The sequence below is a fragment of the Oncorhynchus mykiss genome, chromosome 17, assembly GCF_057628025.1.
Source record: "Oncorhynchus mykiss isolate SJ-2025 chromosome 17, ASM5762802v1, whole genome shotgun sequence".
Taxonomy (NCBI): Eukaryota; Metazoa; Chordata; class Actinopteri; order Salmoniformes; family Salmonidae; genus Oncorhynchus; species Oncorhynchus mykiss.
Window position 1 is genome coordinate 55718005 of NC_143038.1, and position 23797 is coordinate 55741801.

The window sequence follows — 23797 nt, forward strand, 5'->3', positions numbered from 1 at the left end:
TAGTCCTTACACAATGTGTCAACACATTTGTGTGGTTTTACAGTAGTCCTGACACAATGTGTCAACACATTTGTGTGGTTTTACAGTAGTCCTTACACAATGTGTCAACACATTTGTGTGGGAGTACGACAGAGGGAAATGTTTGAGTGTGGGATGCAAACTGTCTGTACATGTTCAATATGAATCCATTTACAGTATGTTACAACTACGGTAAAGTCAGATTTCACACCACTTTGTTTAAAGTTCAAATCATTTCATGCTTAACCCTGAGTTGAATGAGCATAGTAACCTTCCTAACACACACACACAAACACACACATGCACACTCAATAGAAGGTTCTATTTCGACAGGCCATGGCCCCTCTCATCTTTCCTGATTTAAGGTTTGTTTGTTCTCTTCTCCAGAAAGCCCTCTCAATGATCCCTCGCTCTCAGAGGGCACTCCTCCGCCATCATCCCTCTGTTTTCATTTTCCTCAGTCCTCTGTCCCAATCTCCCCAGGGGCACAAGGAGCTGGCGGATTACACCTATAGATGCTCACACACACACACACACACACACACACACACACACACACACACACACACACACACACACACACACACACACACACACACACACACACACACACACACACACACACACACACACAAATGCACACACAAATGCACACCAACACACGCCATCCCATTTCTCACATCTATCTCAAACACAAAATTCCCTTCAAAAACAATCCCCTTGTTAGTGTGGCAACCTGTATCACAGTCTGCATACCAATGCCTGGGTAAAGAAGGGATAGCTAGTGCCCCATCTGAAAAACAATCTTGTTTTTTTCTACCACGGGTAAAGTGGAGAGGGGGGGGGGAGAAAGAGAGAGAGAGAGAGTGAGAGAGAGAGAGTGTGAGAGAGAGAGAGAGAGAGAGAGAGTGTGAGAGAGAGAGAGAGAGAGAGAGTGTGAGAGAGAGAGAGAGTGAGAGAGATAGAGAGAGAGAGAGAGTGTGAGAGAGAGAGAGAGAGAGAGAGAGAGAGATATTCAGGGGAGGCGGAGGCGGAGGGCTCTGTCACAGGCAGTAAGGAGAACAAAGAGCACGCTGCCTCCTGGTGGCATAATGAGGTCACAGGGGCAGAAGTTCTCTAAACACAGAGCAGCATCTCTCTCTCGCTGTCTGTCTCTCTCTCTCTCTCTCTGTCAGTCTGTCTGTCTCGCTCTCTGTCTATCTCTCTCTGTCTGTCTTTCTGTCACTCTCTCTCTCTCTCTCTCTCTCTCTCTCTCTCTCTCTCTCTCTCTCTCTGTGTCTCGCTCTCTCTCCATGTGTCTCTCTCAATTTCTCCATTCATTTTTATCTCTCCTCATCCACTAATCTATACTGTATGAGTCTGGATCCGACTTAAAAGAAAAACATGTTTTAGGAAAGGAAAGTCGACTGTGTGATCTTTCTCTCCATAGGCGACGTGAGTAAGACCTTTAAAATAGGTTAACATTCTCAAGGCCACGGCGCCAGTTGGATTACCAGGATGCGTACTCAGAGCATGCACTAAACAGCTGGCAAGTGTCTTCACTGACATTTCCAACCTCTCCCTGACCCAGTCTGTAATACATATATGTTTCAATCGGACTACCACTGTCCCTGTGCCCAAGAACGCCAAGGTAACCTAAATTACTATCGCCTCGTAGCACTTACATCTGTAGCCATGAAATGCATTGAAAAACTGGTCATGGCTCACATCAACACCATAATCCCAGACATCCTGCACCTTCTCCAATTCGCTTACCGCCCCAACAGATCCAAGGATTGCGCAATCTTTATTTCACTCCACACTGCCCTCTCCCACCTGGACAAAAGGAATACCTATGTGAGAATGCTGTTCATTGACTATAGCTCAGTGTTCAACACCATAGTCCCCTCCAATCCCATTGCTAAACTCAGGACCCTGGGACTGAACACCTCCTTCTGCAAGTGGATCCTGTATTTCCTGATGGGCCTCCCCCAGTTGGTGAAGGTAGGCAACAACACATCCACCACGCTGACCCTCAACACGGGGGCCCCTCAGGGGTGCGTGCTTAGTCCTCTCCTGTACTCCCTAATCAATGACTGCGGGGCCACCATGACTCCAACACCATCATTAAGTTTTCTGATGACACAACGGTGGTTGGCCTGATCACTAATGACGATGAGACAACCAATAGGGAGGAGGTCAGTGATCTGGCAGTGTGGGGCCAGGACAACAACCTCTCCCTCAACGTCAGTAAGATAAAGGAGCTGATCGTCGACTACAGGAAATAGAGTGCCGAGCACGCCCAAATGCACATCGACGGGGCTGTAATGGAGAGGGTCGAGAGCTTCAAGTTCCTCGGTTTCCAAATCACTAAGGAATTATCATGTTCCACACACACCAACACAGTTGTGAAGAAGGCACAACAATGCCTCTTCCCCCTCAGGAGGCTCAAAGGTTTTGGCACTGGCCCTCAGATTCTCAAAAAGTTTGACAGCTGAAATATTGAGAGCCTCTTGACTGGCTGCATCACTGCTTGGTATGTCAACTGCTTGACATCTGACCACAAAGTGCTACAGAGGGGACCCTAAGCCATAATACTGCTAAATAGTTCGTCCTTGTAGCTATTTAGTTAAGTATTTAATTATCTGCATTGACCATTTTTGCACAAACTCTTTTGACTCATCACATACATTGCTGCTACTGTTTATCATCTATGCTGTTGCCTGGTCACTTTATCCCCCCTACCTGTATGTACATATCTAAATCAATTACCTCGTACGAATGCACATCCACTCGGTAATGGTACTGGTACCCCGTGTCTATAGCCATTGTTACTCATTGTGTATTTATTCCTTGTGTTAACATTTTTCCCTCTACATTGTTGGGAAGGGCCCGTAACCACATTTCACTGTTGTTTAATGTGACAAATAAAATATTATTTGATTTCAAGTACAGCATTCCATAACATATTCATATCTTTGTATGAATCACTGCTGTAACCATGAAGCAATGTCTTGTCTTGACTGTGCCTGATCTGATCTGGGGCATTGGCTTGAGTCAGAGAAATACAAACAGTATCTGAGAGCAGTGGACCTCATTTATTGATATTTATTTTACCTATATTTAATTATTTCATTATTTTCAATGACGCCTTGGAACAGTGGGCCTGTTCAGGGGCAGAACGACAGATTTGTACCTTGTCAGCACGGGGATATGAACTTGCAACCTTTCAGTTACTAGTCCAACGCTCTAACCACTAGGCTACCCTGCCGCCCCAGCGTCTCAGTGCTCTTCTTGAACCGTCTTGTTCAGGATCGCAAAGTGGTATAATGGCAGTCTTAATGTAATAAACCTCAGCTCAGGCTGAAATAAAAATGCATTTACATTCCTGTGACAACCAGACAAGTGTTTGCTGGGTGGCAAACTAAGCAGGGCTCCTTTGAACTGATGGAGCAGCCAGCCGACTGATGTATTCTGACAGACAGAATTGTGCAATTTCTGTCTTTCCCCTGTCAATAACTGACTAGCATGTCTGCTGCGAAAGGCCAGACATTTGCTGTCTCTGTCTGAGGGAACTCAGACAGACACAGACTGCACCCGCAGCACAACAACAGCAACATGAGCTACACCTAAACTAATTAAACAATGGAGCTGATGAGGCCCTGAATGAATGAAATCAGAATGATTTAGAAAATGTCTCTATGTTTTCAGTAAACAGAATAAGTCTGAATATATTTCCTCTGGTGAAATGGAATAATGTCACAAAATGTCTCCACGGCCTCACACATTTTTACGTTGTCTTCCACATAAAGTAACCCTTTTAGAGTAAATACTATTATCTCCCCCATTCCCCCTGTCACCATCCACATCCTCCTCTTCCACACCTCTAACCCCTCTCTCTTCACCATCTCCCTTGTTTTCCACCTTCTACTGATTAATTCCCTCCTATCCCTGCACCCTTCTTCTCTCCACTTTCAACCCCTATCTCTTCCATCTCCTCTCCCCCACCTCCCACCACACCCCACCTTTGTATTCTGCACTCCCACCCCCTCCTCCTCTCCTCTCTCCTCCCTTCTCCTCCAATCTCCACCCCACCTCTCTCCTTTCCCCCACCTCACACCACACCCCACCATCATATCCTGCAATCCCACCCTCCTCCTCTCCTCTCCCCTCTCCTCGGCTGTGAACGCTCCTATCCGACACAGCCCATCAATCAGGCTGACATTATCTGTGTTTAACAGGCCCAAATCAGGCCTCGTCCACAGATTTATGCTAATCTAACAGGTTGTTTGTACGGCTGAGTGGTCCTGTGCAGGAACCTCATTTATACGCAAATCTATCCCCAATAAAACCCACCCACTGTGACCGCAAAGCAGTGTTTGTCAAGGAGGAAAACACACACTCTCTCACACACAGAGGAAGCACTTCTAAATCGAACCTCACTCACACTGTCAAGTGTAGCTCGTCTGAAGCCCTTGTATCACAACTGGAGCAGCTACTTGGACACATTTCAATGTGTTACAATAACATACATGTTGAACAAAGCCAAAGAGTTTGATACAGTATCAGCTCTCAGCTCCCTGAGCGCAGACATTATCTTTTACTATGGTAATTACCCAAGAGATATGCAATATTAGTCCCTTATAAGAGGGATATAACTATGTTTAGGGTGATTGTGGTGCATCTTCACTCAGCAGACACTCCCGTATTGGAGTGAGGTTCTGGTCTGCTGAAGGTGACTTTGCAGTGAGGTGTATATGTCTAGTTGTGGGCTCATTGACTTTGATAAGGTGAGGCTAAAACTCAGGCTCCCAGAGAAAAGAGGAGTGACACTCTCACCCACTCAGCAATAACATCCTCTCTCTCTGCCCAGAGTGAGGTGCATAATGATGTCAGGGGACAGTATAGCTGCCATACATGTCCTGTTTAAAGTGAAGATGACAAAGTCAACCGTTTTCTCTCTTTTAAAAAGGTGAATGCCCAGAGAAATCATTAAGCAGCACCGGCAGGTGGGTGGATGTGTTGGCTTCTCTGTGTTCCCTAACTTCCGGTCTAGCTTGCTCTTGATCAAAAGCTACTGTGGCAGGGCTAGGGCCCCAAAAACAGCTAACACAACACAAATTGGTTTTCGGCATGAGAGACCTGCACCCTGCAGCCACCTATCTGTGATCTGTCTGTGTGCAGTACAAGAGTTTGTTTGATGGTATACAGAGGACTAAAAGTGTGTGTGCGTGTGTGTGTGTGTGTGCGTGTGCACTGCGTACAGATGTAGGATCTTAATTTGATCACGCTGTTGCAGGACATATAAAACATGTAGATTATTTGAGGTTAAAAAGGCTTCTGGCTTTTTAATTTCCACTTTGAAATTTCAGATTTGATTTTCCCTCGTGGAAAATGCATCAACCACTACAAAAAAGTGAATGAACTATAATCCACATAATAATTCATATTTCCTGTTGCTGCTGGATTATTTTCCTGCTGTAGAAAACTGGCTTAAATTAAGATCCCACATCTACATGGTCAGTGCATTGAACAAACAGAAGGCCCACGTACCACACAAGCACACAAGCAGATACTGTTATTGGGAGAGAGAGACCATTACTGTGAGAAAACAAAGACGTGGACTCGGAGTCGACTGTCTTTCATGGCCCTGCAAACATTGACAGGAAACAAGAAAAAAAGCTGCTGTTATATGTTTCCTATCTATTCTCCCTGACAAACATCAGTCAAATCTTCCCTCCATGGTCATAGATTCAGTCTCTCCGTTCCTATTAGTGTAACTGTTTCCTGGTGAGCACCGTCAAAACGACAGAGTGCCATTGTTGATTACATTGAGTAAATGAGCCTGAGAGAGAGAGAAAACAGAGGTGCTTCCGTGAGGTAGGCTATTTCTTTTAACCTCCAGAGCCACCATGTGGCCACCAGTGATACAGCAGGACTTTGAACCAGAGCAAACGGCTCAGCAAAACGATAAATAACAGAACAGTAACACTAACCGAAAAACCGAGGAAAACCAATGTGTGGATCGTAACACCAGATCAATTATTTTCTATTTTATAAGTCCTTTCTGTATAACACACAGCATTCCAGCAAACAAGTCCTAAACTTCTCCCAATTAATAGAAAAGCTCTAATGAATCGCAGCAGTGTAGGAACTGAGTTGTCTGGCTGCTGTTGTCGGGGAAGGAAAGCAGCGTGTGAAATCAGAGGGCAGAGGAGACCCCAGCTGACCTTCACAAAAGACTGGGACTGCAATTAGTGCTGTGCACACCCCACCGCCAAAAACACCACCTCACCAGCGCCTGCCTCCGCTCCCTCTGTCATAAAGAAACCAATACCATCAGTCACCAACACTGGATGCTGGTGGCATTTCTGTGCCAGCTAAAGGTCACCTTGCACCCCAGGCAAAAACTTGAGGAAGGGAGAAAAAATGGTGAAGGATAATTAAGGAAATAGTCATAATTAAATGAGAAACAGAGACTCTGGGGGAAGTGGAGGTGGAGGGCATGCCTGGAGAGGTTTGACTCAGCACTACTGTCCCTTTGGCTTCCTGAAATATTTATGGGCTTGTGTTCGTCACTTTTTTGGCCACGAGGGGAACCATGGTAATGAATTATGCAAATCACAACGCATTAGCTTGTGGGTGTCAATTAGTGTTGGGTGGCAAACGTGTTTTAGCCCTGGACAGGGTCTTCCTCTGAGGGGAGTGATATTGGAAACAGGGAGGGTGGGTCAGTTGTGGGAGGAGAAGTTATCTATATTATTATGCTTATTACTGAGACAGTTCTCACACTCTCCTACTGAGAGAAGCAGCTCTTAGTCCTACAGTAGCACTAAACCGTCTATGAGTCAAGCACAGGGAAATGGTGTAGAAATAACAGCCTACTAACCAGTCTATCTACCCCGAATGGATCTCACACATTTTGTGACAGTTGGCAGATGACTGAAAATGCTATATGCTGCGGGCGATGTTATCCAATGACGTGGTGCTTGCCTTCATGCCCCTGAAACAGGTCCTTCTAGATCCTATTGTGCTGTCATGGGGACAAATGAATTGTCAATGAGGAGGTATGCTTAATGACAGACTCCAGGCACACATGTGGCCTCAATGAAAAACAAATGAACCTCATGTGGGGTTTGGGTGGAGATCAGGTCCTACTGTACCTGTCTGTCCCCGATGGTTACGACTGCCAGCGGACACCGGGCAACCGCAGAACATCCCCACGGCGAAAAGGAGGGCCACTTGCAAAGGCCACACTGAGCTCCCCCACAACTTCATCCTGAGATAGAAGGGGGGGGGGGGGGGGGGGGGGGTCAAATTTAAATCAGTTTTCCTCTGTTTTAAAGGAAAGAGAGGAGTGGGGACTTCAAAAAGATGAGGACAATGAAATAGAACCAGTCTTACCTTCCTGTCCTCGCTGTCCTCCTTTCTGGTCAGTCTTGCTCTGAGTAGGATGCTCTATGGGATAAGGGTCACTGTCATGGCAAACACGTTCTCCACCTCTTCCTCTTTCTCCTCTCATACAGCACCGGCCCCTGGGAGTACAGATGGGGCAGTCAGAGAGAGAGTCCCCTAGTGGCTCCTATGTGTGTCCCAGCACCAGCCCCCGTCCCATGCTCCGGGCCCTGTCCCTTCCTGCTGTAGCGGGCTGTATGGGCGGCCCCGTGGTGATGGAGAGGAGATGTGAGGGCCAGGGTTCTGTCACAGATTCATTGTTTACAGTGGGCTCACCTACCCCCAGGCTCTACGTGATCCCCTCTACATCACACACAGCTTCAGAGAGAGGAGTCCAGCAGAGAGGCAGGCAGAGAACTCAAACGCAACACACACACACACACACTTACACAGAGAGAAACACACCAAACATGAACACACACACACACACACACACAGAGAGAGAGTATCATACATAAGAAACACACTAAAGCACAGATAATCCCATACACAAACATTTAGTTCAAACAAGCCAAAACACACACACGCGCGCACACACAGAGAGAAACACACCAAACATGCACACACACACACACACACACACACACACACACACACACACACACACACACACACAGAGAGAGAGAGTATCATACATGAGAAACACACTAAAGCACAGATAATCTCATACACAAACATTCAGTTCAAACAAGCCAAAACACACACACACGTACGCACACAAACACTGTTTACTGGGTACATTCAGATGGCACTGGAGACTGCAGGAGACTCCGACATGTCTGTATCTGTAAACACACACACATATACACACACACCCCAGTGTTTCGGCAACCCAGTGAACGAGTGTGTCAATATCTGTGATACGGACCTCTTACAGAGCCAGCAGGCCCAGTGTACCCTTACAACAGATTAACTATCAACTTTTCTCTCATGTTTTACTGGATTATTTCAATTCATTAGTATGGTTTTATTCACCTGGGAATATTGTACATGTTAGGTAGCGAAGTATTCAGTCCCTGAAATGACCTCCTCTCCTGTGAGTCGTTGAGTGTGATGCTTCTGCCCCCTGGTGGTGTAATTTGAGACCTTCTAGGTAGAATAAAACCAGACAATAAAACACTCTTCTGCTAGTGCAAGTAGTTAGAGATAAGACCAGAGACAAACCACTGATAACACAGGTCACCAAAGAGAGAGAAGATGTGGCAGAGTGTGAGACAGGGGGGAGGGACAGAAAAGTGGGAGAAAATCTGGATAGAGGTGGGGGGAGAGGGAGAGAGAGAGAGAGAGAGAGAGAGAGAGAGAAAGAGAAAGAGAAAGAAAAGGAGGGAGAGAGAGAGAGAGACAGAGAGAGGACAGATTTTAGGTAAGTAGGGATGAGAAAAAAAACAGATGAGAGGGTAGGAGTAAAGATACAGGTAGAAAGAAAGCCAGGAGAAGAGAGAGGGGGAGGGTGGAGGAGAGAATAAGAGTACACGGATGAAGGACAGGGAAAGAGTGAGGTTAAACATGGGGGGAGGGGAGGTGAGAGAGCAAATGAGAGGTGGAGAGATCAGTCACCCGGGAATGACAGGATTATTGTACAGCTGTGGCTCTGAGTCTGACTGTGTTGGAGTCAGGGACAGTATGTGCTATACAGAGTTTATGTAAGCATCCTATGTATAGGGAATACATGTTGTGGAAAGTAAACCAAAATATATATATTTTTAGTATAAACATGGGTATTTTTTCTTCTTCTATGTGCGTGTCCTCAGATACGAGTGTCCTTGTACGTGCGTGTCCTTGTATATGTCTGTCCTCGTATACGAGTGTCCTTGTACGTGCGTGTCCTTGTATATGTCTGTCCTCGTATACGTGTCTCCTCGTATACGAGTGTCCTTGTACGTACGTGTCCTCATATAAGCGTGTCCTCGTATGCGAGTGTCCTTGTATGCGAGTGTCCTCTTATGCGTGTCCTTGTATACGCGTGTCCTCATATACGTGTGTCCTCATATACGCGTGTCCTTGTATACGCATGTCCTCGTATACGCGTGTCCTCGTATACGCGTGTCCTCGTATACGCGTGTCCTCATATACACGTGTCCTCTTATGCGTGTCCTTGTATATGCGTGTCCTCGTATACGCGTGTCCTCTTATGTGTCCTTGTATACGCGTGTCCTCGTATACGTATGTCCTCTTATATGTGTCCTCGTATACGCATGTCCTCTTATGTGTGTCCTCGTATACGCGTGTCCTCGTATACGCATGTCCTCTTATGTGTGTCCTCGTATACGCATGTCCTCTTATGCGTGTCCTCGTATACGTATGTCCTCTTATATGTGTCCTCGTATACGCGTGTCATCGTATACGCATGTCCTCTTATGTGTGTCCTCGTATACGCATGTCCTCTTATGTGTCCTCGTATACGCATGTCCTCTTATGTGTGTCCTCGTATACGCATGTCCTCTTATGTGTGTCCTCGTATACGCGTGTCCTCATATACGCATGTCCTCTTATGTGTGTCCTCATATACGCATGTCCTCTTATGTGTGTCCTCGTATACGTATGTCCTCTTATATGTGTCCTCGTATATGCATGTCCTCTTATGTGTTTCCTCGTATACACGTGTCTTTTTATTTGTGTGTCCTCATATGTGTGAGTCCTTGTATCTGTGTGTCCTTGTATCTGTGTGTCCTTGTATCTGTGTGTCCTTGTATCTGTGTGTCCTTGTACGTGTGTGTCCTTGTATCTGTGTGTCCTTGTATGTGTGTGTCCTTGTATCTGTGTGTCCTTGTATGTGTGTGTCCTTGTATCTGTGTGTCCTTGTATCTGTGTGTCCTTGTATCTGTGTGTCCTTGTATCTGTGTGTCCTTGTATGTGTGTGTCCTTGTATCTGTGTGTCCTTGTATGCATGTACATGAGAATTATGTGTGTATCTCCATGTACAGGACAGTGTTTGTGTGTGTAAGTGTGTGAATGTGTTAGAGATACGTGAGTGTGTGCTAGGTGTGTATGTAGTTTGTGAGAGGTGATTACGCATGCTGCACCACAGCACAGTAGCACATTTCCTATTCTCTTTCTAAAGGCAGGACCACGGTGTGCATTTTTATCAGCTTACTTCTCTGACACGTTCATTAAATGAGCACAATGCTGTGTGTGTATGTGCTCTGCATTGTCCCTTTCTCCAGATGCCCCTCATTCTCCTCAGGACTACGGGGACAATGAGTACTGTCAGACACACTGACATCACCCTGCTGTCTCTTATAACACTCAATGTTCACCCTCTCAACAAACACATAGACATACACACACAAACAGTTTGAACTGTACAAACACAAACGTGTGAGAATTCACATCTAAAATGCATCCATCAGCACAAACACAGACGTACATACGCACACACACAAACACACGCAGGCACGCACGCACGCACGCACGCACGCACACACACACACACACACAAACTAAGACAGATACACACACAAACATACACACTGGGGCAGATGCGGCAGCAATAGCAGAGGTGTGTGTGGGTCTAAGCTGCTGCATGCGTCAGCTGTTGAGGAATGTTAGGTTTGGCAGTACATTAGTGAACAGTCCTAACGCAAAAGAGGAACACAAACACACAGGAACACACAGGAACACACACACATTCATACACACAGCAGAGTTCACGATTATCGGAAGAGGGATCAGCTCTCTTTATCACTCTCTCTCTCTGTCTTTCTCTGTCTGTTTCTCTTTCTCTCTGTTTATCCCTCTTTCTCTCCCTCTTTCTTTGTCTTTCTCTGTCTGTTTCTCTTTCTCTGTTTATCCCTCTTTCTCTCCCTCTGTCTGTCTGTTTCTCTTTCTCTCTGTTTATCCCTCTGTCTCTGTCTTTCTCTGTCTGTTTCTCTTTCTCTCACTTTATCCCTCTTTCTCTCCCTCTTTCTCTGTCTGTTTCTCTTTCTCTCTGTTTATCCCTCTTTCTCTCCCTCTCCCTCTGTCTTTCTCTGTCTGTTTCTCTTTCTCTCACTTTATCCCTCTTTCTCTCCCTCTTTCTCTGTCTGTTTCTCCTTCTCTCACTTTATCCCTCTCTCTCTCCTGCTTTCTCTGTCTGTTTCTCCTTCTCTCACTTTATCCCTCTCTCTCTCCCTCTTTCTGTTTCTCTTTCTCTCACTTTATCACTCTCTCTCCCTCTTTCTCTGTCTGTTTCTCTCTCTTTATCACTCTCTCTCTCCCTGTTTCTCTGTCTTTCTCTGTCTGTTTCTCTTTCTCTCTGTTTATCCCTCTCTCTCTCCCTCTTTCTCGGCCTGTGTCTCTCTCTTTATCACTCTCTCTCTCCCTCTTTCTCTGTCTGTTTCTCTTTCTCTCTGTTCACCTTCTCTGTGTCTCCATCTTTCTTTTCACATCTTTCTTTTCACATCTCTCTCGCTGTCTCTCTCTCTCTCTCCTCTTGGGCTGAAGGTGGGATTGTGTTGATTTGCGTTGGCTTATGCAGTAATCTCACAGGCGTGACACAGGGGCCTCATTGACATGCAGTGAAATCCCACCTCTGTTAGAAATATATCTGTTTGCCCTGTATCCAAAGCCGATCACCTGTCAGCACTCCCTGAACACACACACGAAAACGACACAAGGCACACACATGCACACAGGCACATCACACCCAAGGAACACACTTGAATGACAAATACTGCACCTAGAACAAGATATTACATCACTTGAATGACAAATACTGCATTACCCCGTAATGTTTTGTACACTCAGTGTAAAACCTATCCTGGGGGCTGTTTGGCTTGGCAGTGGCACTACTCCCTCTAGATGGAGAGAGAAGACTACTACCATCCACCGGGCACAGACGTCACTTCAACGTCTATTCCATGTTGGCTCAACATCATTTCATTGAAATTACGTGGAAACAACGTTGATTCAACCAGTGTTTTCCCAGTGGGCAAAGGATTCAACTAAACATGAACACTGTACATGGACAACGTCTCCTCCCAGATATATCCTGAAACGCTTGTATAGAAGCAGCCGGGGCAAGTGGAAAGGTTGTTGTTTCTCTGAACATGAAGCGTCAAATGTCACCTGTCCATTGGCAGATACATGGTAGTTGTTGTTGTTGTTGTTGTAAAAGAGAATATCCATCAACAACATTCACAGTCCTATAAAGGTTAATAAACACATCAGTCCATAGTCTCTGTATTGTTCAATAAATGCTCTGAGACTGAATTGTCCAGAAACATATCAGTGCTGGCTTTAGGATACTGGACACTAAACAGACAAAACCATATCTGTGTAAAACAACTGGTGTCTGTCCCCATGGCCTGAGTAATAAGGAACATGAAGAGCACAGAGAAAGCCCGATATAGACTTCTTAAAAGCGTTTCACATTTCCACAGATGTGCACAATATTACAATTATGGTGGGGCACAGCAGCGAGATTCCATGTCCTGTGCATTTATCTGGCTGAGAGCCCATTACAACACGCTGTTCTCTTCCTTTTCCTCCGGATTGCAGAAAATGTCCAGCCCAGCCACCACTCTGGACAACAGGTATTTATGAACCATGACCTCGCTCTTTCTCTGTCTCACATAAACTCTCTCTCCTCACCCAGACATCCACTCCTCACTCAGTCTCTCTCCTCACTCAGTCTCTCTCTCCTCACTAAGTCTCTCACTCCTCACTCAGGCTCTCACTCCTCTCTCAGGCTCTCACTCCTCACTCAGTCTCTCTTTCCTCACCCAGACATTCAATTAGTCTCTCACTCCTCACTCAGTCTCTCTCCTCACTCAGTCTCTCTCTCCTCACTCAGTCTCTCTCTCCTCACTCAGTCTCTCTCCTCGTTCAGTCTCTCTCCTCACTCAGTCTCTCTCCTCACTCAGTCTCTCACTCCTCACTCAGTCTCTCTCCTCACTCAGTCTCTCTCCTTACTCAGTCTCTCTCTCCTCACTCTCTCTCTCCTCACTCAGTCTCTCTCCTCACTCAGTCTCTCTCCTCACTCAGTCTCTCTCTCCTCACTCAGTCTCTCTCCTCACCCAGTCTCTCTCCTCACTCAGTCTCTCTCTCCTCACTCTGTCTCTCTCTCCTCACTCAGTCTCTCTCTCTTCACTCAGTCTCTCTCCTCACTCAGTCTCTCTCCTCACTCAGTCTCTCTCCTCACTCAGTTTCTCTCTCCTCACTCAGTCTCTCTTTCCTCACTCAGTCTCTCTCCTCACCCAGTCTCTCTCTCCTCACTCAGTCTCTCTCTCCTGACTCAGTCTCTCTCCTCACTCAGTCTCTCTATCCTCACTCAGTCTCTCTCTCCTCAATCAGTCTCTCTCTCCTCACTCAGTCTCTCTCTCCTCACTCAGTCTCTCTCCTTACTCAGTCTCTCTCTCCTCACTCTGTCTCTCTCCTCACTCAGTCTCTCTACTCACTCAGTCTCTCTCCTCACTCCGTCTATCTCTCCTCACTCAGTCTCTCTCTCTTCACTCAGTCTCTCCTCACTCAGTCTCTGTCCTCACTCAGTCTCTCTCCTCACTCAGTCTCTCACTCCTCACTCAGTCTCTCTCATCACTCAGTCTCTCTCCTTACTCAAGTCTCTCTCTCCTCACTCTGTCTCTCTCCTCACTCAGTCTCTCTCCTCACTCAGTCTCTCTCCTCACTCAGTCTCTCTCTCCTCACTCAGTCTCTCTCCTCACCCAGTCTCTCTCCTCACTCAGTCTGTCTCTCCTCACTAGGTCTCTCTCTCCTCACTCACTCAGTCTCTCTCCTCACTCAGTCTCTCTCCTCACTCAGTCTTTCTCCTCACTCAGTCTCTCTCTCCTCACTCAGTCTCTCTCCTCACCCAGTCTCTCTCCTCACTCAGTCTGTCTCTCCTCACTAGGTCTCTCTCTCCTCACTCACTCAGTCTCTCTCCTCACTCAGTCTCTCTCCTCACTCAGTCTCTCTCTCCTCACTCAGTCACTCTCTCCTGACTCAGTCTCTCTCTCCTCACCCAGTCTCTCTCTCCTCACTCAGTCTCTCTCTCCTCACTCACTCAGTCTCTCTCCTCACTCAGTCTCTCTCCTCACTCAGTCTCTCTCTCCTCACTCAGTCTCTCTCTCCTCACTCAGTCTCTCTCCTCACTCAGTCTCTCTCTCCTTACTCAGTCTCTCTCCTCACTCAGTCTCTCTGATCAATCAGTCTCTCCCTCCTCACTCAGTCTCTCTCCTCACTCCGTCTCTCTCTCCTCACTCAGTCTCTCTCTCTTCACTCAGTCTCTCTCCTCACTCAGTCTCTCTCCTCACTCAGTCTCTCTCCTCACTCAGACTCTCTCTCCTCACTCAGTCTCTCTCCTCACTCAGTCTCTCTCTCCTCACTCAGTCTCTCTCTCCTCACGCATTCTCTCTCTTCGCTCAGTCTCTCTCCTCGCTCAGTCTCTCTCCTCACTCAGTCTCTCACTCCTCACTCAGTCTCTCTCTCCTCACTCGGTCTCTCTCCTCACTCAGTCTCTCTACACACTTAGTCTCTCTCTCCTCACTAGGTCTCTCTCTCCTCACTCACTCAGTCTCTCTCCTCACTCAGTCTCTCTCCTCACTCAGTCTCTCTCTCCTCACTAAGTCACTCTCTCCTGACTCAGTCTCTCTCTCCTCACCCAGTCTCTCTCTCCTCACTCAGTCTCTCTCTCCTCACTCACTCAGTCTCTCTCATCACTCAGTCTCTCTCCTCACTCAGTCTCTCTCTCCTCACTCAGTCACTCTCTCCTCACTCAGTCTCTCTCTCCTCACCCAGTCTCTCTCTCCTCACTCAGTCTCTCTTCTCACTCAGTCTCTCTCTCCTCACTCAGTCTCTCTCTCCTCACTCATTCTCTCTCTTCGCTCAGTCTCTCTCCTCGCTCAGTCTCACTCCTCACTCAGTCTCTCACTCCTCACTCAGTCTCTCTCTCCTCACTCAGTCTCTCTCCTCACTCAGTCTCTATACTCACTTAGTCTCTCTCTCTCCTCACTAGGTATCTCTCTCCTCACTCACTCAGTCTCTCTCCTCACTCAGTCTCTCTCCTCAATCAGTCTCTCTCTCCTCACTCAGTCACTCTCTCCTGACTCAGTCTCTCTCTCCTCACCCAGTCTCTCTCTCCTCACTCAGTCTCTCTCTCCTCACTCACTCAGTCTCTCTCCTCACTCAGTCTCTCTCCTCACTCAGTCTCTCTCTCCTCACTCAGTCACTCTCTCCTGACTCAGTCTCTCTCTCCTCACCCAGTCTCTCTCTCCTCACTCAGTCTCTCTCTCCTCACTCACTCAGTCTCTCTCCTCGCTCAGTCTCTCTCCTCACTCAGTCTCTCTCTCCTCACTCAGTCTCTCTCTCCTCACTCAGTCTCTCTCCTCACTCAGTCTCTCTACTCACTTAGTCTCTCTCTCCTCACTAGGTCTCTCTCTCCTCACTCACTCAGTCTCTCTCCTCACTCAGTCTCTCTCCTCACTCAGTCTCTCGCTCCTCACTCAGTCACTCTCTCCTGACTCAGTCTCTCTCTCCTCACCCAGTCTCTCTCTCCTCACTCAGTCTCTCTCCCCTCACTCACTCAGTCTCTCTCCTCACTCAGTCTCTCTCCTCACTCAGTCTCTCTCTCCTCAATCAGTCTCTCTCTCCTCACTCAGTCTCTCTCTCCTCACTCAGTCTCTCCTCACTCAGTCTCTCTCCTCACTCAGTCTCTCTACTCACTTAGTCTCTCTCTCCTCACTAGGTCTCTCTCTCCTCACTCACTCAGTCTCTCTCCTCACTCAGTCTCTCTCCTCACTCAGTCTCTCTCTCCCCACTCAGTCTCTCTCCTCACTCAGTCTCTCTCTCCTCACTCAGTCTCTCTCTCCTCAATCAGTCTCTCTCTCCTCACTCCGTCTCTCTCTCCTCACTCAGTCTCTCTCTCTTCACTCAGTCTCTCTCCTCACTCAGTCTCTCTCCTCAATCAGTCTCTCTCTCCTCACTCAGACTCTCTCTCCTCACTCAGTCTCTCTCCTCAGTCAGTTTCTCTCGTCACTTTGTCTCTCTCTCCTCACTTAGTCTCTCTCCCCGCTCGGGCTCTCTCCTCACTCATTCTCTCTCCTCACTCAGTCTCTCTCTCCTTACTCAGTCTCTCTCCTCACTCAGTCTCTCTGATCAATCAGTCTCTCCCTCCTCACTCAGTCTCTCTCCTCACTCCGTCTCTCTCTCCTCACTCAGTCTCTCTCTCTTCACTCAGTCTCTCTCCTCACTCAGTCTCTCTCCTCACTCAGTCTCTCTCCTCACTCAGACTCTCTCTCCTCACTCAGTCTCTCTTCTCACTCAGTCTCTCTCTCCTCACTCAGTCTCTCTATCCTCACTCATTCTCTCTCTTCGCTCAGTCTCTCTCCTCGCTCAGTCTCTCTCCTCACTCAGTCTCTCACTCCTCACTCAGTCTCTCTCTCCTCACTCAGTCTCTCTCCTCACTCAGTCTCTCTACTCACTTAGTCTCTCTCTCCTCACTAGGTCTCTCTCTCCTCACTCACTCAGTCTCTCTCCTCACTCAGTCTCTCTCCTCACTCAGTCTGTCTCTCCTCACTCAGTCACTCTCTCCTGACTCAGTCTCTCTCTCCTCACCCAGTCTCTCTCTCTCTCCTCACTCAGTCTCTCTCTCCTCACTCACTCAGTCTCTCTCCTCACTCAGTCTCTCTCCTCACTCAGTCTCTCTCTCCTCACTCAGTCACTCTCTCCTGACTCAGTCTCTCTCTCCTCACTCAGTCTCTCTCCTCACTCAGTCTCTATACTCACTTAGTCTCTCTCTCTCCTCACTAGGTATCTCTCTCCTCACTCACTCAGTCTCTCTCCTCACTCAGTCTCTCTCCTCAATCAGTCTCTCTCTCCTCACTCAGTCACTCTCTCCTGACTCAGTCTCTCTCTCCTCACCCAGTCTCTCTCTCCTCACTCAGTCTCTCTCTCCTCACTCACTCAGTCTCTCTCCTCACTCAGTCTCTCTCCTCACTCAGTCTGTCTCTCCTCACTCAGTCACTCTCTCCTGACTCAGTCTCTCTCTCCTCACCCAGTCTCTCTCTCTCTCCTCACTCAGTCTCTCTCTCCTCACTCACTCAGTCTCTCTCCTCACTCAGTCTCTCTCCTCGCTCAGTCTCACTCCTCACTCAGTCTCTCACTCCTCACTCAGTCTCTCTCTCCTCACTCAGTCTCTCTCCTCACTCAGTCTCTATACTCACTTAGTCTCTCTCTCTCCTCACTAGGTATCTCTCTCCTCACTCACTCAGTCTCTCTCCTCACTCAGTCTCTCTCCTCAATCAGTCTCTCTCTCCTCACTCAGTCACTCTCTCCTGACTCAGTCTCTCTCGCCTCACCCAGTCTCTCTCTCCTCACTCAGTCTCTCTCTCCTCACTCACTCAGTCTCTCTCCTCACTCAGTCTCTCTCCTCACTCAGTCTCTCTCTCCTCACTCAGTCACTCTCTCCTGACTCAGTCTCTCTCTCCTCACCCAGTCTCTCTCTCCTCACTCAGTCTCTCTCTCCTCACTCACTCAGTCTCTCTCCTCGCTCAGTCTCTCTCCTCACTCAGTCTCTCTCTCCTCACTCAGTCTCTCTCTCCTCACTCAGTCTCTCTCCTCACTCAGTCTCTCTACTCACTTAGTCTCTCTCTCCTCACTAGGTCTCTCTCTCCTCACTCACTCAGTCTCTCTCCTCACTCAGTCTCTCTCCTCACTCAGTCTCTCGCTCCTCACTCAGTCACTCTCTCCTGACTCAGTCTCTCTCTCCTCACCCAGTCTCTCTCTCCTCACTCAGTCTCTCTCCCCTCACTCACTCAGTCTCTCTCCTCACTCAGTCTCTCTCCTCACTCAGTCTCTCTCTCCTCAATCAGTCTCTCTCTCCTCACTCAGTCTCTCTCTCCTCACTCAGTCTCTCCTCACTCAGTCTCTCTCCTCACTCAGTCTCTCTACTCACTTAGTCTCTCTCTCCTCACTAGGTCTCTCTCTCCTCACTCACTCAGTCTCTCTCCTCACTCAGTCTCTCTCCTCACTCAGTCTCTCTCTCCCCACTCAGTCTCTCTCCTCACTCAGTCTCTCTCTCCTCACTCAGTCTCTCTCTCCTCAATCAGTCTCTCTCTCCTCACTCCGTCTCTCTCTCCTCACTCAGTCTCTCTCTCTTCACTCAGTCTCTCTCCTCACTCAGTCTCTCTCCTCAATCAGTCTCTCTCTCCTCACTCAGACTCTCTCTCCTCACTCAGTCTCTCTCCTCACTCAGTCTCTCTCCTCACTCAGTCTCTCTCTCCTCACTCATTCTCTCTCCTCGCTCAGTCTCTCTCCTCACTCAGTCTCTCTCTCCTCAGTCAGTTTCTCTCGTCACTTTGTCTCTCTCTCCTCACTTAGTCTCTCTCCCCGCTCGGGCTCTCTCCTCACTCATTCTCTCTCCTCACTCAGTCTCTCTCTCCTTACTCAGTCTCTCTCCTCACTCAGTCTCTCTGATCAATCAGTCTCTCCCTCCTCACTCAGTCTCTCTCCTCACTCCGTCTCTCTCTCCTCACTCAGTCTCTCTCTCTTCACTCAGTCTCTCTCCTCACTCAGTCTCTCTCCTCACTCAGTCTCTCTCCTCACTCAGACTCTCTCTCCTCACTCAGTCTCTCTCTCCTCACTCAGTCTCTCTCCCCTCACTCACTCAGTCTCTCTCCTCACTCAGTCTCTCTCCTCACTCAGTCTCTCTCTCCTCAATCAGTCTCTCTCTCCTCACTCAGTCTCTCTCTCCTCACTCAGTCTCTCCTCACTCAGTCTCTCTCCTCACTCAGTCTCTCTACTCACTTAGTCTCTCTCTCCTCACTAGGTCTCTCTCTCCTCACTCACTCAGTCTCTCTCCTCACTCAGTCTCTCTCCTCACTCAGTCTCTCTCTCCCCACTCAGTCTCTCTCCTCACTCAGTCTCTCTCTCCTCACTCAGTCTCTCTCTCCTCAATCAGTCTCTCTCTCCTCACTCCGTCTCTCTCTCCTCACTCAGTCTCTCTCTCTTCACTCAGTCTCTCTCCTCACTCAGTCTCTCTCCTCAATCAGTCTCTCTCTCCTCACTCAGACTCTCTCTCCTCACTCAGTCTCTCTCCTCACTCAGTCTCTCTCCTCACTCAGTCTCTCTCTCCTCACTCATTCTCTCTCCTCGCTCAGTCTCTCTCCTCACTCAGTCTCTCTCTCCTCAGTCAGTTTCTCTCGTCACTTTGTCTCTCTCTCCTCACTTAGTCTCTCTCCCCGCTCGGGCTCTCTCCTCACTCATTCTCTCTCCTCACTCAGTCTCTCTCTCCTTACTCAGTCTCTCTCCTCACTCAGTCTCTCTGATCAATCAGTCTCTCCCTCCTCACTCAGTCTCTCTCCTCACTCCGTCTCTCTCTCCTCACTCAGTCTCTCTCTCTTCACTCAGTCTCTCTCCTCACTCAGTCTCTCTCCTCACTCAGTCTCTCTCCTCACTCAGACTCTCTCTCCTCACTCAGTCTCTCTTCTCACTCAGTCTCTCTCTCCTCACTCAGTCTCTCTCTCCTCACTCATTCTCTCTCTTCGCTCAGTCTCTCTCCTCGCTCAGTCTCTCTCCTCACTCAGTCTCTCACTCCTCACTCAGTCTCTCTCTCCTCACTCAGTCTCTCTCCTCACTCAGTCTCTCTACTCACTTAGTCTCTCTCTCCTCACTAGGTCTCTCTCTCCTCACTCACTCAGTCTCTCTCCTCACTCAGACTCTCTCTCCTCACTCAGTCTCTCTCCTCACTCAGTCTCTCTCTCCCCACTCAGTCTCTCTCCTCACTCAGTCTCTCTCTCCTCACTCAGTCTCTCTCTCCTCAATCAGTCTCTCTCTCCTCACTCCGTCTCTCTCTCCTCACTCAGTCTCTCTCTCTTCACTCAGTCTCTCTCCTCACTCAGTCTCTCTCCTCAATCAGTCTCTCTCTCCTCACTCAGACTCTCTCTCCTCACTCAGTCTCTCTCCTCACTCAGTCTCTCTCCTCACTCAGTCTCTCTCTCCTCACTCATTCTCTCTCCTCGCTCAGTCTCTCTCCTCACTCAGTCTCTCTCTCCTCAGTCAGTTTCTCTCGTCACTTTGTCTCTCTCTCCTCACTTAGTCTCTCTCCCCGCTCGGGCTCTCTCCTCACTCATTCTCTCTCCTCACTCAGTCTCTCTCTCCTTACTCAGTCTCTCTCCTCACTCAGTCTCTCTGATCAATCAGTCTCTCCCTCCTCACTCAGTCTCTCTCCTCACTCCGTCTCTCTCTCCTCACTCAGTCTCTCTCTCTTCACTCAGTCTCTCTCCTCACTCAGTCTCTCTCCTCACTCAGTCTCTCTCCTCACTCAGACTCTCTCTCCTCACTCAGTCTCTCTTCTCACTCAGTCTCTCTCTCCTCACTCAGTCTCTCTCTCCTCACTCATTCTCTCTCTTCGCTCAGTCTCTCTCCTCGCTCAGTCTCTCTCCTCACTCAGTCTCTCACTCCTCACTCAGTCTCTCTCTCCTCACTCAGTCTCTCTCCTCACTCAGTCTCTCTACTCACTTAGTCTCTCTCTCCTCACTAGGTCTCTCTCTCCTCACTCACTCAGTCTCTCTCCTCACTCAGTCTCTCTCCTCACTCAGTCTGTCTCTCCTCACTCAGTCACTCTCTCCTGACTCAGTCTCTCTCTCCTCACCCAGTCTCTCTCTCTCCCCTCACTCAGTCTCTCTCTCCTCACTCACTCAGTCTCTCTCCTCACTCAGTCTCTCTCCTCACTCAGTCTCTCTCTCCTCACTCAGTCACTCTCTCCTGACTCAGTCTCTCTCTCCTCACCCAGTCTCTCTCTCCTCACTCAGTCTCTCGCTCCTCACTCAGTCACTCTCTCCTGACTCAGTCTCTCTCTCCTCACCCAGTCTCTCTCTCCTCACTCAGTCTCTCTCCCCTCACTCACTCAGTCTCTCTCCTCACTCAGTCTCTCTCCTCACTCAGTCTCTCTCTCCTCAATCAGTCTCTCTCTCCTCACTCAGTCTCTCACTCCTCACTCAGTCTCTCTCTCCTCACTCAGTCTCTCTCCTCACTCAGTCTCTCTACTCAAATAGTCTCTCTCTCCTCACTAGGTCTCTCTCCTCACTCACTCTGTCTCTCTCCTCACTCAGTCTCTCTCCTCACTCAGTCTCTCTCTCCTCGCTCAGTCTCTCTCCTCACTCAGTCTCTCTCTCCTCAGCCAGTTTCTCGTCACTTTGTCTCTCTCTCCTCACTCAGTCTCTCTTCCCGCTCGGGCTCTCTCCTCACTCAGTCTCTCTCCTCACTCAGTCTCTCTCTCCTTACTCAGTCTCTCTCCTCACTCAGTCTCTCTCTCCTCACTCAGTCTCTCTCCTCACTCATTCTCTCTCTCCTCACTCAGTCTCTCTCTCCTCAATCAGTCTCTCTCTCCTCACTCAGTCTCTCTCTCTCCTCACTCAGTCTCTCTCCTCACTCAGTCTCATTCCTCACTCAGACTCTCTCTCCTCACTCAGTCTCACTTCTCACTCAGTCTCTCTCTCCTCACTCAGTCTCTCTCTCCTCAGTCAGTTTCTCTCGTCACTTTGTCTCTCTCTCCTCACTCAGTCTCTCTTCCCGCTCAGGCTCTCTCCTCACTCAGTCTCTCTCCTCACTCAGTCTCTCTCTCCTTACTCAGTCTCTCTACTCACTCAGTCTCTCTATCCTCATTCAGTCTCTCTCCTCACCCAGTCTCTCTCTCCTCACTCAGTCTCTCTCTCCTCACTCAGACTCTCTCTCCTCACTCAGTCTCTCTCCTCACTCAGTCTCTCTCCTCACTCAGTCTCTCTCTCCTCACTCATTCTCTCTCCTCGCTCAGTCTCTCTCCTCACTCAGTCTCTCTCTCTTCAGTCAGTTTCTCTCGTCACTTTGTCTCCCTCTCCTCACTCAGTTTCTCTCCCCGCTCGGGCTCTCTCCTCACTCAGTCTCTCTCTCCTTACTCAGTCTCTCTCCTCACTCAGTCTCTCTCCTCACTCCGTCTCTCTCTCCTCACTCAGTCTCTCTCTCTTCACTGTCTCTCTCCTCACTCAGTCTCTCTCCTCACTCAGACTCTCTCCTAACTCAGACTCTCTCTCCTCACTCAGTCTCTCTTCTCACTCAGTCTCTCTCTCCTTACTCAGTCTCTCTCTCCTCACTCATTCTCTCTCTTCGCTCAGTCTCTCTCCTCGCTCAGTCTCTCTCCTCACTCAGTCTCTCACTTCTCACTCAGTCTCTCTCTCCTTACTCAGTCTCTCTCCTCACTCAGTCTCTCTACTCAAATAGTCTCTCTCTCCTCACTAGGTCTCTCTCCTCACTCACTCTGTCTCTCTCCTCATTCAGTCTCTCTCCTCACTCAGTCTCTCTCTCCTCGCTCAGTCTCTCTCCTCACTCAGTCTCTCTCTCCTCAGCCAGTTTCTCTCGCCACTTTGTCTCTCTCTCCTCACTCAGTCTCTCTTCCCGCTCGGGCTCTCTCCTCACTCAGTCTCTCTCCTCACTCAGTCTCTCTCTCCTTACTCAGTCTCTCTCCTCACTCAGTCTCTCTCTCCTCATTCAGTCTCTCTCCTCACCCAGTCTCTCTCTCCTCACTCAGTCTCTCTCTCCTCACTCAGTCTCTCTCTCCTCACTCAGTCTCTCTCCTCACTCATTCTCTCTCTCCTCACTCAGTCTCTCTCTCTCCTCACTCAGTCTCTCTCCTCACTCAGTCTCATTCCTCACTCAGACTCTCTCTCCACACTCAGTCTCACTTCTCACTCAGTCTCTCTCTCCTCACTCAGTCTCTCTCTCTTCAGTCAGTTTCTCTCGTCACTTTGTCTCTCTCTCCTCACTCAGTCTCTCTTCCCGCTCAGGCTCTCTCCTCACTCAGTCTCTCTCCTCACTCAGTCTCTCTCTCCTTACTCAGTCTCTCTACTCACTCAGTCTCTCTATCCTCATTCAGTCTCTCTCCTCACCCAGTCTCTCTCTCCTCACTCAGTCTCTCTCTCCTCACTCAGACTCTCTCTCCTCACTCAGTCACTCTCCTCACTCAGTCTCTCTCCTCACTCAGTCTCTCTCTCCTCACTCATTCTCTCTCCTCGCTCAGTCTCTCTCCTCACTCAGTCTCTCTTTCCTCAGTCAGTTTCTCTCGTCACTTTGTCTCCCTCTCCTCACTCAGTCTCTCTCCCCGCTCGGGCTCTCTCCTCACTCAGTCTCTCTCTCCTTACTCAGACTCTCTCCTCACTCAGTCTCTCTCCTCACTCAGTCTCCCTCCTCACTCAGTCTCTCTCCTCACTCCGTCTCTCTCTCCTCACTCAGTCTCTCTCTCTTCACTCAGTCTCTCTCCTCACTCAGTCTCTCTCCTCACTCAGACTCTCTCCTCACTCAGACTCTCTCTCCTCACTCAGTCTCTCTTCTCACTCAGTCTCTCTCTCCTCACTCAGTCTCTCTCTCCTCACTCATTCTCTCTCTTCGCTCAGTCTCTCTC

At 48.7% G+C, this 23797-nt stretch overlaps 1 protein-coding gene across 1 annotated transcript in view; it reads right to left on the minus strand.

Moving 5' to 3' along the window:
- Positions 1-23797, minus strand: part of LOC118940490 (chemokine-like protein TAFA-4) — a 100785-nt gene that overhangs the window by 21077 nt on the left and 55911 nt on the right. The window contains exons 2-3 of the mRNA XM_036950575.2: positions 7402-7532; positions 7161-7276 (exon numbers count right to left, since the gene is read on the minus strand). Of these exons, the coding sequence (XP_036806470.1) occupies positions 7161-7275 (115 nt within the window). The 5' untranslated portion in view covers position 7276; positions 7402-7532. The remainder of the gene's footprint in view (positions 1-7160; positions 7277-7401; positions 7533-23797) is intronic.